A 16,952-nucleotide genomic window follows, 5' to 3' on the forward strand; every position below is an offset into this window, starting at 1 on the left:
AAGAGCGCATTTTCCTCTCTTTTTTCCAAACGTGACTTGGTGGCGTCTTCTGGTGGTTCAGAATGAAACTACACTGCAGTGGTACCCCCGCCTTAACGAAACCTTACGTGGTCAAAATTAATCTGGACTTCCCCACTATGGTGAGGCTCATGATCATATTGTTGTTTTGGCACATAAAATAACATTTACATTATATACATTTCTTATTGTAATATGTCCTACATAGTAATCTACTTAATAAGCATTGACTACACTTCAACAGAAGCGTCTACTGTAACATGCCTGATAAAGTCATTCGCTTAAGTACGGACTAAAAGTTTATGGCACCACATTAAACAGCTGTACCAGAACGAACAAGAGACCTTTAATGTTCACTTTGGCAAAAACAGTATTTGAAAAGTGAACAAGAATAGCACCAAGAAATGGCACAAATGTAAAGACAATGGCAGAGTACATACCTAAGTGACAGTGCAAATTACCGTATTTACTCGAATGTAATGTAACGAGCGTTTCTTCCCACATTTTCGCTCCCTGAAGTCGACCCTCGCATTACAATCAAATACCAAAATTCAAGTTGTCTAAAAAGTGCAATGATGCACACAATTCTTTTATTTTAGTTTTATTTTTTTCTCCCTGGAAAGTCACCCCTCGCGTTACAATAGTGGTTGCGTTACAACTGAGTAAATACTATGCTAGCCAAGCAGAGTAAATCCTGTGACACTCCCAGCACAATCTGTGGACTTCCTGTAGTACATGTATAACCCCCGATGTCACTCCAACAGTCACTCTAAAGGAATGAATTTCTGGTGTAGGACACCAATATAGACATGTAGGACACCAATGTAGACATGTAGGACACTAATATAGACGCTGACGTGCTTAGTGAGTGCCAAAGTGAGCTGTTTTCTACATTGAGTTCTTTCTGTAGAGAGCACAATAATTCAATTATAAACCATAGCAGATGTTCACTGCATGCAAAGTTAATGCAAAAAGGGGGTGAGCACTCGCTAAATGAGAATCCGGCGAGAAAGGAACAGCTTAAATAAAAGCTACACCTGCAAACTTAAAAATTAAATTGAGGTTTTGACATGAAGTTTTTGAGCGCCCCGACTACAGTGAACCGATGTTCCACAAAGATCCCAACATGTCAGAATCATGGTTTTAAGTTTACTTTGGTGAGCAGACCATTTACTTCGACGAAGCTAGCAATGACCATCTTTCAGATAGCTTACCAAAGTATCGTCCATCGTTGTGCACTTCAAGCTTCCAACGCCCATTGGGGCTTTCGCCCCATGTGTGGACACTCATGAAAGGCCAGGCTTGGAAGCCCGACCGAGAATTGTCAAGAGGCCTCTGGGCTAAGAGGGTCGACCTGCAATGGCAGAAGCCACAATATAGGAATGCATATTAGAGCGCGCAGGGAAGGATGAAGAACTTTCAAGACTCTTGCATGGTTCTGTGTGCTGAATCATGCAGATACGAGTTATGTGCAGGAAATGGAGGAAAAAAAAAACCCAGTGGGAGGTGACAAAGCATGTCAGTGTGAGGGGGGAAAAAATGCCCCCTGCTGCAAGGTGCCGTATTGCATTACGAGTGAACAAGAAAAAAAGTGTGTGCAAGTGTGTGCATGCACATACCTGCATGCATTATATAGTGTGTGTACAAACTGGAAAAGAGTATTCTAAATGTTCATTGTCATCACTACATTAACAGACAAACTGCAGAACTGGGAGCTTGAAAGAGGTTTTTTTAGTGGATTTAGAGTGCAGGAAAGACTATGAAGAGAGTTGCACACAACATGAGCACTCGTGTTGGGTGTAGTCTCTCATCTTTCCTGAACTCTAAATTCACCACGAAAATGTGATACCAAAGAGCCTACCTATCCATCCTTCTAGGATGAATAGGTGGGCTGGGAAGGTTTGCGAAATGCAGGGTAGGCAGCATCATGGTAGACAGCACCTTCCCTGTATTTTACAAACCTCCTGTGGCAAACAGAAAGTGACGAAGACGAGTCACTGCGTGAAAGCCTGATTAAGAGAAAGCTACACTCGTCGGAAAGGGCTACGACAGGTGGCTGGCCTCCCTCTGCAGCTTGTGCAGGTGTGAACCGTTGTCTCAAAAGAAAGTGGTTTTACAAACTAATAGAGATGAACTAACCAGACTGATAAATGGAAGCCACAAGAATTGAAAATTCAGGCATTGAGCATGTCAGCACTCTGTCCCTCTCTTTGTCAAAGGAAGAACTCATTTTTCAGCGCATTATAGTATGCGGTTTAATGAGTAGCTGTGTACTACTGTATATAGTGTCAAAGGCAAAAACCGCATCTTTGCGCACGGCATTTTGTTACAGCGTTAGAGGCATAATCAATGTATTAATGTGTGCCTCAGTTTAAGTAACCCATTTGCTGAAAGTTGGTGCACATGTTGTGTCCTCGTTCATCCTTGCCTCGTTTCAGCGCTTAAAATTTGTTACCATATTTCACGAACAAGGCCGAACGTCGACCTCTGTCAGGCAGGCATGATTACGATTCTTGCGAAAGCACAAAGTGACAATGCTTATCAAGAAAAGCTTCTTGAAGTGGGCACGCTGTGAGCGAGACATGGAGGTTCACTACCTTGTTCCCGCAGGCGAGGTGAGGTAAATGTGCAGGTCACCCCTCCGTGTTGCAGACAACGTGACCTTCGCTTGAACATGCTCCAGAAAGCGGACGTTTTCGCAGTTCACATTCAGTTTTAGCTCTACGTGACTCTTGGGCGATATATACCTGCATGAATGTAGCAAAAATAGAGTTTTAAGCACGGCTGAAGCATAGACGTGTTAATTTACACTGTCAGTAATCAATGGCATGAACTGGTGTCACTCACTTGTCCATGGGCTGGGCTCTGACCATGCAAGTCTTCTGCTGTGGCACAGTTGTCCACCTCTTGGCTAAAGCCACCATGGCATCCGCATCCATCAGGCCATATCCAAACGAGTGGCTCACTGTTGAATGTCATGAAGGAAGAATGATAACATTTTTACTCTTTCATACTATCAAGGAGTTTTAATGTCTCAATCAATCAATCAATCAATCAATCAATCAATCAATCAATCAATCAATCAATCAATCAATCAATCAAATCGATTTGCTTGTGACAGGACTGCAATGTGCAAGGAGTGCTCCTCCACATCCTCCACAATAATGGGAGTGATGCGGAGGACAGACATATTGAAAGAAGAAGACAAGCACAGAGGTGTTTGCATTTGCTTCTCTTGTGCAAGAAAAGCCCACTGTACCCATTGTGTGCTCTTACATACTACCAACATGCTTAAGCTGACTCATGCCTGAACGGTTAAATTTATACAGTAAAGCTTCAAGAATCTTAAGTACTGCTGTAACAAGTGTTTCTCTGCTTTACTACAGCTAGCCCATCAGCAGCAAGACTGAGGACTAATTAGTGTGAATGCATATGAAAAACGAACAGAGTAGTAGTAAGAAGGAAAGCAAAATAGTGATATGACTAACGAAATGACCATCAGTAAAAAGAAATTAAATGGCACAAAAGCACAATACTATGCATAACCTCCATTTACACTGTAACAAAAAAAGAAAAAAGAAGGAAGAAAAAATATTCTGTAGTGTGCTCTTACCGTTGCGTCCAACGCCGTTTTTCTGCCAATCACTTGTGTGCAGGTTGGTGGGCTTAGCAGTCCGAACAACTATGTGTTGCATGTCTCTCCATGTGAGTCGGCGACTAAGAAAAAAACAGTGCCAGAATGCCAAAGATCAGATTCAACAACATGCTTTCGGAAGATGAAGTCATATGCAATGATGTGGCTCTGTGTAAGTGCATTAAAATATTAGGAAGTGGAGCCACGATCTAATACTACGAGTATTACGTATATCAGGAGTCTCTTACAACTCAAACAGGGCCAAACTGAAGTGACTGTCTGTGAAAAAAGAAAACTGGTGCACACTTTTATTTATTGTTTCTCAGGGCCGCAGTAATGTCATAGCCAGCTCAGTATGATTGCCAGTAAACATTTTAGATGTCAGTGATCGTACTAATACTCATAATTATACGAGACACGCACAAGTGGGTTGTGCGTGGGTAAGGAACAAAATATGCCGCGTCCTGTGCAGACTTGTACATGTTACAGAAAGTAAGTAACTGATTACAATTACAATTACTTCCTTTAAAATGTAATTGATTACTTTTGCAATACTTTCCTTCAAAATTTTATTGCTGTAACACAATAACAGTTTACACAAACTACAACTAACTACTGTGGCTTGCATGGTAGAGAGAAGGCTGGAGGCTTAGAACCACTGTCCTTCGTAAACTTTCGTGGGGAAGCGAGGGCCGTTTTTCGGGAGATTTATGACCATGCCCTTACAATCAGGAGAGCAGGCAGGCATGATAGTGGTTACTTACTTGGCTTCAAGTGCGAGTGCACAAATGCCAGCCGCTAAAGGAGCTGATGCAGACGTTCCCGTGTGAGTGGAGGTGCAACCGTGATGCAAGTCAGTCGTGATCTAGATAGAGGGTTTAAAAGAAGAGCAGGAGCATTAAGGCTGGAATTCAACATTACCAAACATTACCATAAATGCTGCCTTCGTTTTTTTGTTATGATGTCCTTGCAGTATGCCACAGCGTCATATAGAACACAACTTTCATTTAACCTCAACCTCTCTAACTCCACGGCAACTTATATCTATAACAGAGCAGTAGTATTACAAAGGTTCTTAGGTGGGCTAGTTATTTCCTGCACCATTCTACCATAAAGTATTATTACATTCCACTAAAATGAGAGACCAATGTCTATCGTGTATGCCTACTTATGCTACTAATAACATGAACACCCTTTGTACAAGTCAAATGTGAAGTATTGAGTAGACAAGTGACGTACGTTTACGGAGCTAGGGGAACAGCTAGTTATTCAAACAGAATGTACAAACTGCCAACTTACGATTCATGTTACAAATTAAATTCTGGGGGTTCATGTTCCAAGACCACGGTATGATCATGAGGTATCCTCTAGTGGGGGCCTCTGGATTAATTTTTACCATTCTAAGTTTCTTAACATGCACCTAAACCTAAGTAAACAGTTATCTTTGCACTTTACGTTCAGTGAAATGCGGTTACCGTGGCAAAGAAAAGATGAAGCCACACACTTATGCTAGAGCACCATGACACCATATCTACTAAGCCATCAGTGTGAGTGATTCAAGGTGCACTAAGTCTTCTGAACGGTGCTGGTAAACGTATGTGCAAAAAAAGAAAGCTTGAATAAAACACCACAAGAGAGAACTACTTCAATGAGCTGGATCCAGTTAGATTCAAAACTGTGTTACTGAATGTTTATGTCATGCAAATAAATAGATAAATAAATAAACAAATAAATACACAAACAAATAAATAAACGAACAAGCAGCTTCTTCATAGTGGATGTGGCAAACAGTTGCTCTTAATGGCACAAAAAAAATTTTGCAGAGACTGCCTTTACATGAGGGCTTAGTGTTGTGCAGTGCCTCCTAACCCTGTGTACCAATTAGTACATACTAGGGTGCAACAAGCTGGTGTGATCCAGCATTTAATGCACTGCTGCTGGGCCAAAGAAAACTCCTTGCCATGCTACCAGGTGTCTCACAATGGTGCCACAAGGAGGAGCATCAAAACTGGAAGCGGTGCACCTAATGGTGCATGATGTGGTAGTGATGTGGTTGGCGATTATATGGTGAAATATTTGCCATATTAGAAATATTATGTATTATACCAGCGTATACACAGAGCATCAGCTCACTGGGAACACTAGTGTGATTACAGTATACACATGCACGATGCTGATGCTAGCAGTGGAAGGCAGAATGCTGTCCTGTCTTTGCTAGCGAGCTGACTTAAAGGGGTCATGAACCACTTTTCCAAGTAATGATCTAATGACCTCAGTATTGGAGTTTACTGCCTCCCGAATCGATTCCCGCAAAAATTTCTCGAATCCGTCAAGAATGAGCGGAGTTACGGGGGTTTGGCGCACGCTCTCAGCGCTTTCTCTCTTTTCTCGTGCCGACGAGCGCACTGGAAGCTAGACAGGGAGGGATGGCACGGGGGTAAGAAGTTACGCCAGCGCGTGTCATGAAACGCGATCGCTCTCCCGCTGTGATTCGATATGCGCGAGTGCGGCTACCGTGTAAAGTTAGCAGACTGAGGAGTACGGCGCGGGCAAGTGGCGGCACCCCGTGGCAAGAAGCGCATCTCATCCGGCTATCGGCCAATAAGCAAGCTATGTCTCTTGCGACGTAAACTGGCAGATCCGAGACATCAGTGTGCAGACGCCCCGCCCACCGACGAGTATGAGAACCGGCCTCTGTTTGAAAAGAGGGCGCCTGAGGAAACTGCAACTTCGCGCTCTGCTTGTGGCCTTTACACGGCACGCACGACTGTAATATTTGGCAGAGCAGTTCATAGCCGTGTCAGCTTTCCGCAGGATGTGTTTTTTCAACAAGCCCACGGGGTGCTTAATGACCCCTTTAATACCTGGGGCACTGATTGTGCATACACTGTGTTTCCATTCCTTTGCAAACCAACAGCTTCTGCACTTCCTGAGCTCCTATAAACCACCACGCAGGTTCGGCGCTCGCGCCACCTAACTGCGGGACAGCACGGCGACGGCGCGAACGCGCTAGAAAATGAGCTTCTGCAATATCTCTCCACTACAGTCTTCAAAGGTCACAACACAGTGCAGAAAAAGGAACACTGTCAAGCCCCAAAACGTTAAAAAAAGCTTCAGTTATTCTTCCGATCGTTGTACCTTATTCGCGATTCTTCAACCATCAAGCCATTGGCGTACTCACGATTTGCCTCTCGCCCGTCGATCCCGAGCTGTAGGTGGTGGCAAGGGTGGAAGAGCAGGCCTCGCTGTACCAGGGCACCAGGCCATTTTCGGTGGCGCTGCTGATGGACAGCGTCCAGATGGCGTTGGTGTAGCCGTCGCAGTTGCAGTTGTCGCGCTCGCGGCCCCCATTGCCAGAGGCCCACACGAAGATGGAGCCGAGGCCGCCGCGGCCGCGCTCGATGCCCTCGCGAAACGCCCGCGTGGCCAGCTCGCCCGGCCCGTCCACCGTCTTGCCGTCGTCGTCGGGACCCCACGAGGCGCTGTACACGTCGATGTGCTGGTTGTTCAGCGCCAACGATCGCGCCTCCACTACGTCAGTCACGTCTCCGTCCAGCATGCGCACGCCTTCGCAGGGAGAAAGCGCAGAAAAAAAAAAAAATTAAGGCGTGATTGCGTGATGCAAGTGGTGTCGCAAAAGTAAAAAATAAAATAAAAGTTATGTCCGATCAGTGCTTCAAAAGAAAAAAAAGAAAGAAAAACAGAGGCATTCCGAATTTGTCATCCGTTCAGGGGTGACGCTGACGGATAACACTAGTAGTAGTAATACAAGTAAGCGGTTACTTTTCGAATATATATTGGTTTACTTGTACCGGCAGCAGCAATGGTCACTTATTGATTGATTGATTGAAATAACTTTAATGAGGTCCTGCGGGATGCGCCCTAGCGCGCAGTGGGCGACTCCCACGTCGGGACCGTCAGGCCCAGGGTTGCCACTGACTTTCGAGTAAATGTCGCCAAACGACGAGCAGAAAGTCGCCAAAAGTCGCCATTTTTTTACGAATTTCGCCAAAAAAGTCGCCATTCTAGATATGTGCGGCAGATGCTAGTAATAAGAATTTGCACTGATGTATAGCCCCGTAGAATACAGTGCCATTCAAAGCCCTTAAAGTATATTGACATTTCTCAATGCCAGGCGCATCGCCCCTTCACCATGGGAGTGCTTGGTGCACCTGGTTCTCCGACTAGCCGCAAGATGTGCGCGGAGGCGCAAGTATGAAAGGATAAAACGCTCATGATATCCTTCCATCACTGTCCGCTCGTTTCCAAGGTAAAAGTGTGGTAAACCTTAGGCGAAAGCCGTGAAGGCGTTGTTTGTAGACAGCTTTACATCCCCTCATATGAAAAAAAAAAAAAGGATTAACAAGTTAATTGAAAGTAGTAAGACAGAATTCTTACAGGTATCGTTCATTAGTGAGTCTTATGCCTTTCAGTGTGAACTAATATGATACCGGACGCCACTGTCCCTTCCATATATAATCACTTATATCTACCCGCATCAATCCAGTGCGTTGTAATTGAACAGGTAGACATTGTAAAATGTTATATAGCAATTGTTTTCATTGCACACGTCCGAGAACAGTAGAAAATGCCTGAATAAATAATTTTTTATTGCACGAACACCGCGTATCCGCCCATCTTCGTTATACGAGCTCGATTAGGGGATACTGCAGCGGTGAATAGGTCGCCAAGCTATTCAGAATAGTTGGAGCTTTGGCGGTACAAATGGCCGGAACACACGACCTACCCGTCATCTAGCCCCTTCAGAAGCGAAACTTTAGCGAAGCTCTGAAGCATCTAGATGAATCTAGATGAATTGAGTTAGAAGCATCTAGATGAATTGAGGAGATACACAGTAGTTACAGGACGGACATACGGAACGGTGCGTAATGTGCACCTCAAAAATCCAGAAAAATACAGAGAATAGTGCCGCTCATTCGTTGGGAAGGCACTGAGCTTAGGATGCATAACTCAGTGGAGACCTAAGCTGAAAATCGCCAAAAATTCGCCATGTCGCCATTCATAATTTTAGGTCGCCACGGGCCTCTCAAATTCGCCAATTTGGCGAAAAGTAGCCACCATTGGCAACCCTGGTCAGGCCAAGCCTATCGGCCGCTTCGCGGGCCTGCTGGACAGCCCAAAGCTGGTCGGCCAGGAGCGGGCTGCGGATGGCCGCCTCCCACCTGGCCATGGAGGAATCGGGGCTTGATAGAAAACGATGTCATATTGTCATATAAGGCATTCATAACGCCTCCCCCCCCCTCCCCTTTTTTTTCAGAACCATTGCACATGCCATTTGTGTGTGAAAGAATTTTAGAAAAGAAATTCAATTGAGGTTGCAGCTTCCTCAGCAAGAACATCACCTTCTGAGCCAAAGAAACACTGGCGTACAGCTCACCAGTTTAGCCTAATTTCCCTGAAAGAAGGGGCAAGTCACAAGCCCTGCTTATTATTAGCTCACTGCACCTTCTTGCTGTGGTTTTTATGGCCTGGACATGCAAAAGCAAAGCGTACTTGCCCGATATCATACACGCTCTATACACTTAAGCGGAAATGTGTAGAATGCATCTGAGTGACATGGAACAGGTAAGGTATACGTACCTCCGATGCCCGCACCGAAAGCCACGCCAACCGCACATATTGAATTGTTCTTCACGGCCGCCACTTCACCCGCGCAGCGCGTACCGTGCCTGCATCGAAGAAAAAGGAAACACGGCAAAGAATGAATTCGCTTCTACCATAAAAGTTGTTTACAGAAAATATTGGTTCTCTCTCTCCCTCCCCCTCTGACATCGGGGAAACGAATAACTAAAGCTTATACCTTTCCCAAGACAATAGCAAATACAACAACATCAACATACGCACGCACAGTGTACTTATTGGCTCTCGACATATACAAATGTACTCACTGAGGTAGGCTTCTCCTTATGAAGACCCTCATTGCGGAGAAGCCATATTGACGAATGTTATCGTAGCAGTGCACGCACTTCGAAGATTTTGAGGCACGTAGCATGTAACGTGATCGGACTTGTCACAATTAATGGGCCCATAAGGTTCGGCGATTGCGAACAAGAAGGGGCGCCGACCATGCTGGCGACCGTGTCGCACATTGATCATGAAATTGTGAGAAAGGGGTCGAAATTTAAAACGTAGAGCCGCACTCCTTTTTGAGTCGATGAGCCGCGTTTCTCGTGAGTCTGCCTAAATTCCATACGCACAAATATATCGCTCGCTCAAGATGCACACCTTTTGTAATGTCACCAACCATGGCAAGTGACTTCGGGTAACCATCCAACGTGGAACGAGCGATACTGTCGCTGGAAATGCGCCATGCACGCAATAAGAAATAAAAGGAAGCGGGGGAAAAGAAAGTCACAGTTTCGCCGCAACGGCGAAGCAATGAATGCGATAGCAACAAATTGGAATGCAACGCGAAGAACGGAAAGCAGCTCGAAATTTCCCGCGCGTCGCTCAAGCGCAAAGGACGCACGAAAAGAACACACACAGGACGAGCGCGAACTATCATGCGTCACAGCTCGACACTTGAAGCGCGCTGCTAAAACATAAAGCAGGACGCACGAAACGAACGAATAGGTACACACAGGACGAGCGCGAAATAACTGTCACAATTGTTGCTTATTTCTGTTTGAACAGCGAGCTCCTTTCGCAAACGCGGCCGCTGCAGCGAGCGAAGTGACCTTCGTACGCTCAGTGACTTCAGAGCGGACATCGCGGGGAAAGCACAAGACATACAACCCCCCGCTCCACCTTCCCCGCCCGCCCCGTTCTTTCCTCGAGATAAGCGCACGATAGCGACCACGCCCTGTAGGGCGAAGAGCAACGGTGTTACCCGGCAACTACTACCGCGCAAGCAGACAGCGGAAGCGCAAGGTTCTCCCTGCGCAAATCTTTAAGTGTGCCCGTCTAGGGTGCCTTGATCGAGGCACTCTATGCCGGTCGCGCTCCTCGCGCCATCTCGCTGGTAATGAAGAAACGCTTATAAGCGCCTGCCATCTCCGAGTACTGCAGTAAAGGGTGTGTATATAACGCTCGCCGTTAACTACCTGAAGGATCTGCCTTTGGTGGCGTAGTGCTTAGCGCCACGCGCTGCGGACTGAGAGGTCGCTGGTTCGATTCCACGCTTCGGAAGCTTTTTTCGGAATTATTTTTCTTTGGGACATATATATATATATATACTTGTACATATACGCAGCACGACGGCGGCGACGGCAAAAACCAGCCGAGACTGTCCATATAATTGCTATCGCAATAAAAGGGAGAGGGAGTAGAGGCGAGACTCTTCACGCGAACGTAGCACGTTTCCTGCGGCGCCGGTATGCGAAAATACCGGAAAGAAACGCCGGCACTATGTAGAGCTGATAGGGCGCCTGCTTGCTGTCCCTTATCACCGCTAGCGATGGCGAGAAGCAGAACATTCAGGCACCCCATCTGTTGATAGTGAGCCTCGTTTCCTAGCGGCACTGTGAAAGGACAGTTCAATTTCTTCGCACTCCTCCAACAGCGAGTGGACCCAGAAAAAAAAAGAAAAATGTCGTGGTCGAACGCGGTTAAACGAAGCTCGTCGAGCGATTGAACAACTACCGCGGAAAGCACGCCGTGGCGGTATCCCGCGCGTCGGCGTCCCCGCGCGGCAGGCAGCGGCACGCTGTCCCCATTTCTCGTCGTACTGCCGGCGCGGAAGTCACTTGAATGGAGTTGAGGTCTCGAGGCGCGCGCGCACTCCGGCTCGCGGGCTCTCGCCCACCGACGGAGAGGGGTGCGCGTGAGAGGAGAACGTACCGACACTGCGCATGTCCACTGCGATGACGACACACGTGCGCGTGGGAAGAAACTGACGTTGCCTGAGCTGCAGCGTCACACGCGCGCACAAAGTCGTTTTCTGGTTCTGTACAGGGAGGAGGAGAGCGCTATCGCTCTAAAATAGTATACGTACAAGCTAAAAGTCCCTATTATAACCACTCTTTAAAGCAGTACAGCAGGCGCGTCAATGTGCAACTCGCAGAACTCCAAAAATCGGGAGCCCAACACTGAATTTTCTGCGTCGTTAATACTTCGCGTAACGAGATCAGAGAAACGGTTTCACGAAACTGCGAATTGACACGAAAAACAAGCTCACGACTAGAGCTTCTACAGCGCACATTTTTTAGAAGCAACAGCAATACCTAATCAAACATTACTAAACGACCGCCATAGTTGGATACCGCTTTGCCACCTGTGTTGGGATCAGCCTCTAGTCCTCGCACCGCATCCTCCATTCCGACGATCCTGGAGGCAGATTGGACAGGACCACTAAGACGTGCACCGATTGGCCACTGCGATATTTTACTCCCTCCTCTCCGGTCTCGAGGTCGTGCCTCTTGTCAACAACCATGTATGTACTACTACTGCTACTCGCATTGAACCAATACGACCAAGATCTATATCACAACATCGGCGACGTACGTATCCGGCAGCAATTTCATTATATATTCGCGTTAGGCACTTCGGCGTTCCGCTATCAAACGCTTTCAAGACATTCTACATTCCGAGATTTCATCGCCCAACGTAGTAAAAAGCTAAGCTGCAGTCTCAGCTAAGAATTTAAAGCAGCAAAAACGTGACAGAGACATATGCGCGACAAAAAAAAAAAAATAAAAGAAGAAAAAACAGAACAAGAAATGTTATTGGCTGCCCCACGAACGTCATGACGTGACCACCGACGAAGGCGAAAGCGCAAACAATTTACGTGGCCTCTCCAGGCACGCGGTAGACAGGGGGCGCGAGGGGGAGGGGGAGAGAGAGTAGGGGTACGCGTAAGCAGAATACACGAACGAGCCGCGCGGGACGGCGGTTCGCCAGATCAGGCGCAAGCGAAACCCCCAAACGAGAGGCGAGGTCGGAAGGCCGCGCAGGAAATACATCCGCGATGTTAACTAGAAAAAAAAAAAAAGAAAACGAGAGGGAGGAGGGTCAGGAGATGATGGACGTCGACCACAGAGCGGCGAGCTCCCGCAGTGGGCACGTGAAAGAATGCACTCACCGGTTCGAGTCGACCAGGTCGTATCTCGGCTGAGGATCAGGATCGTGGTTGTTCATGTCCCAGCTGGCTTGGGGATCCTGGAAACGAGCCGCCACGTGTGTTTTCAAGTTGGAGAAACACACACGAATATATCGACAGCTAACGTCGGATGGGGGAAAGGCATTCCCCGTGTGAAGTCACCCAAAGATTGATTGATAGTACTAACAGTAAAAGGAACGACTCAGGGCTATTGTAAATAGATGCGACTACGAGCTTGATGATGTCACAACTTCCGTGTTCTTCGCGAGAAGCACAGCGCAGAACGCCCAACCAGCGCGCGAGCTGACTACATGTGCAGTCCGAAAGATCACTGCGAAAGTAGATTCTCGGAAGTTTTCTCTACCTTAAAGTAAACCACATGTTGCTAAATCGTTTATATGAAAACGTTTTTAAAAATTGTAAACATCTGTTAATCCTTACCCCCATCGAAGCCGCGTAACGCGAAGACAAAAAAAGAAAAAAACAGCAGGGCAAATTCAATCATTTAATTCGATTGAGTGAATACAATGTTGGTGTTATAAAAGCGCATAGCCTATATTAGACAACAATAGTCAACACTTACCATCATCTAGCATACACAAGGCAGAGCTAACTAGTAGGGGTGTGCGAATAGTGAAATTTCATCTCGAATCGAATAGTGCCGAATAGTGGCCAAAAATGTCGAATATCGAATACAAAGGATTTTATTTAAAATTGAAAGAAAGAACAACCGTAATGTTATGTTGTGCTTCATCGTCGTGAGTGCTCCATGCAGCGCAAAAATCTTCGGCCGCCCGTTCACAGCAGCGTTTTAACTGCGCGCCGGAACGATGGGGGTTTCTGAACGAGTGGTGCGTTGCGGCAGTGGCGACTGCACAGCGTGATCAAATTTTCACATGCCAAGCCAATCGCAGAGGGTTTCGCGGCCCAAAGTCGGGACGTTTTCCGGCGCTTGCGGCATACGCGACCGCACTACGCAAGAAGTCCGTGCCTTCGTTTCGGAAGCGAAGTTGTGAAGGGCTTGAGAAAGTTTTCTCGTGGGGTTTTTTTTTTTTTTTGACGTGCGTAAATGGCATAATCTCCTATAAAATAAACATGCGCTCGCTTTGAACCAGCATATCGGTGAAAGTTTTAACGAAAGGCCTACTGTAATGAGGTTAGTTTTAGCCACTCCAACCTAACCAAGTTGCACCTTTGGCCTTTGTCGCATTTTAGATAATCGTCATGTTCAATTATTCGAAGCTTCGAATACTAGCTATTCGAAAGTCGAATCGAATTATTCGATTAGGTATTATTCGATTGGAGTTCGAAACTCGAGTATTCGCACAACTCTACTAACTATATAGCGCTAAAAGTATGCATGAAGTTAGGGTAGGACAAAGAGCCGTGGGGTACGCCTAAATAAGCTCTCGTACATGAACATAAATGATAGGGCATCTCTGAATGGCCCGGAAAAGCAGCGCCACCAATTGTACTCACGTAGTTCTCGACTAAGTCCGGGTGGTCCTTCTCGAGGCCATCGTCCAAAATCGTAACCACCACGCCGCGCCCCGTGATGTTTTTCTTCCACACGTTCTGCACGTTCATGTCCAACGACTTGCCACGGTTCTGCGCAGGCAAAGAAAAAAAATTAAAGAAGGAAGAAGAAGCAGGGACTGAGATAAAGCGGGACAGCTCACTGCAGGCGCAGCACATACTTGAGTGAGGTAGTACACTCGCGTGCGAAGCAAATGCCCGATAGGGTACTCCATCACATATCGTGCGTTTGCTTCGCACGCGAACGCTGGTAATACATCATGCGTTGAAAAGGCCGCGTAACAATTGCTAATTCCCAAGGGAAAAAAACGGGCGACATTTGTGCGGTCCTTTCCTTAGGTATTCGTAATCTTTGCGCAGCCTTTTCACCACAATTAAACCATACCAATTCGCACAAATGCCTACTTTGCGACAGTATGTATACCACGATATTGCACATTTGGTTCGCAGGCGAATGCTTAGCCTGTAGGCTCAGAATTCGCGGCAGGCCCATCGGACATGGCCATTGCCGCGACATCGGGCAAGCTTAGCCAAGACTAAGCATGTCCGCATAGAGAGAGTTGTCGCACTCGACATATCAGACCAACTGACACGGGGAGTTTCTCGCTCAGCATCTTAACTTGACATTACTCGTCCGAAAAAGGGAATACGAAGTTCAGCAAATTGCACTTCATTAAATAAGGTGCAAAATATGTACTATACCCAATATAAGATGTCTAAAATCTCAAGGCCATATACACCTCACCGCCGTATAGTGTGATCCGGATAAATGAAACTGCATTTTTATGTGTACCGAAATGTCAGTGCCCTGACGCTTTGGCTATTGTGAAAAAAACAGCCGGGAATTGCGGGCTACACATTCGGTGTTATAGCAGCAGAACGTTGTGGTCGCGCTGAGCCACATCAGCATTTTTAATGTAAATACAGTGTAAACAGGCGACAGCACGCAGCAACAATTAGGAGGCGAAATGCTCAGGCGGAGGTGAAATGTACCAAGCGTATTCTTTTGAGTTGGACGAAACACTCGTGCTTAAGCGAAGGTGACGGAAATAAGAGATCGTTAGTACTGAAGCCCCCAAACCGTTGGGGCCCCAAGCTCTTTCGTGCCCCAGGCAGAGCACAAGATAACGCGATAGCCTGGGGTCCCTATTGCTTTAATAATATTATCCGGGGTTTAACGTCCCAAAACCACGATATGATAATGAGAGACGTCGTAGTGGAGGGCTCCGGAAATTTCGACCACCTGAGGTTCTTTAACGTGCATCTAAATGTAAGTACAAGGGACCCAAGCATTTTCGCCCCCATCGAAATTGCAGCCGCCGCGGCCGGGATTCGATCCCGTGACCTTCGGGTCAGCAGTCGAGCGGCATAACCACTATACCACCGTGGCGGGGCGCCCCTATTGCTTGGAGTCGCCAGCACTAATGCCCTTTAATGAAGCGAGTGAAAGGAGGCAAACTACGTTTCAAGCAGGGAACACTATTTCCTTGGAATCTGGGCAGCCTCGGTTGCTTTACCAGGGACGATTTAATGAACACGTGCAAGTTGGTCGAGGAGTGGGACAATGGACTACATGTTTATCTGAAACAGTATGTGTAAAATTACGTCTCGTATGACTTGAGGTGAATGATAGGCGTAAGCGATGACAGCGGTCGCTTACGGGAAACACTCAAACCAGTCCTCAAAAAAAAAAAAAAAAAGTATACGCCGCCTTTCCTATATAACAAGACATTCTTTATAATAAACCTGGCGTCATAGACTACGGATTCCTTTTCGCCCAATAGAAGCAGATTCAGCTGCGAATGAATGAAACAAAGAGAAAGAAGTCGGGCAGCTAATTTTCATTAATCGGCGCACAGCCCAGCGCCGCTGTTACGGCCAAGCAATCGACATAACCCGAAAACGCATGCAGGGCTCCATACATTTGTGCGGGATCAATTATTAATTACGCCCCCAAACTTCATTTCTCGGCGAGAAGGCTAACTCAATAATCGGCTTTTGCTTTCTTTCGTACCGTGCCACCAGTCGGTTCCGCGAAAACTGCGGAGGAACGTGCACAGCTTCGGAGTGCCGTGGCGAAGCCCAACCTACAATCGAATAGGGCTCGGTTATAGTCGGCGATGTAGCAACAGCGTGTAAAACGGTACAGAACGAAACAGCTATAGGACGCCCCGATTATATGATCTGCTTTTCTCGTTTGTTTAATTCTAAGTCGTAAAGAGAAAAAAGAAACGCGGGTTTTTCCCGTGTAGTAACGCCTCTGAACACAACGGGAAGATCAATACCACGCGAGAGCAAAGGCATAGAGAGCCAGCGGACAAATAAGCCGAACGTCTTGGTTCATCAGACGAGACATCCACCAGTTCTCGGAAGGGCGAACCAGGAGACAGATAGGAAGAAAACAGAGATGCCAGCTGCAGATCGTATACCAAGCTAGGGAAAGCGCAGTGAATGGAGGAAGGGGGCGACGCCAAGGAAGATCGAGGGAAAAGGGCGGTAAAACATCTTGCGAATCGCGCCAATCTCGTTTATTCCTCTGTGCTTCTTTATCCTTCGCAGATGCTCGCATCTATACGTACAAAAGGAAGAGCAAGCGCGGGGCATCGGCGATGCCCGCGCACATGTGCATGAAAAAACACGCGCCTTCCATCCAGCTCGTCCGGTAGCGGCTGTAGGGTATCGCGAAATCGACTTCGACATTGGTGC

The 16,952-nt window shown here is 46.8% G+C and overlaps 1 protein-coding gene across 1 annotated transcript in view; it reads right to left on the reverse strand.

Moving 5' to 3' along the window:
- Positions 1 to 16,952, reverse strand: part of LOC119387287 (furin-like protease 1, isoforms 1/1-X/2) — a gene marked incomplete in the record, with an annotated part of 197,772 nt that overhangs the window by 20,295 nt on the left and 160,525 nt on the right. Inside the window, 9 exon segments of the mRNA XM_037654629.2 lie at positions 1,233 to 1,372; positions 2,616 to 2,765; positions 2,866 to 2,983; positions 3,632 to 3,735; positions 4,417 to 4,517; positions 6,834 to 7,219; positions 9,254 to 9,342; positions 12,693 to 12,769; positions 14,190 to 14,318. Coding sequence (XP_037510557.1) covers positions 1,233 to 1,372; positions 2,616 to 2,765; positions 2,866 to 2,983; positions 3,632 to 3,735; positions 4,417 to 4,517; positions 6,834 to 7,219; positions 9,254 to 9,342; positions 12,693 to 12,769; positions 14,190 to 14,318 — 1,294 coding nt within the window.

This window comes from Rhipicephalus sanguineus, chromosome 3, assembly GCF_013339695.2.
Source record: "Rhipicephalus sanguineus isolate Rsan-2018 chromosome 3, BIME_Rsan_1.4, whole genome shotgun sequence".
Lineage (NCBI taxonomy): Eukaryota > Metazoa > Arthropoda > Arachnida > Ixodida > Ixodidae > Rhipicephalus > Rhipicephalus sanguineus.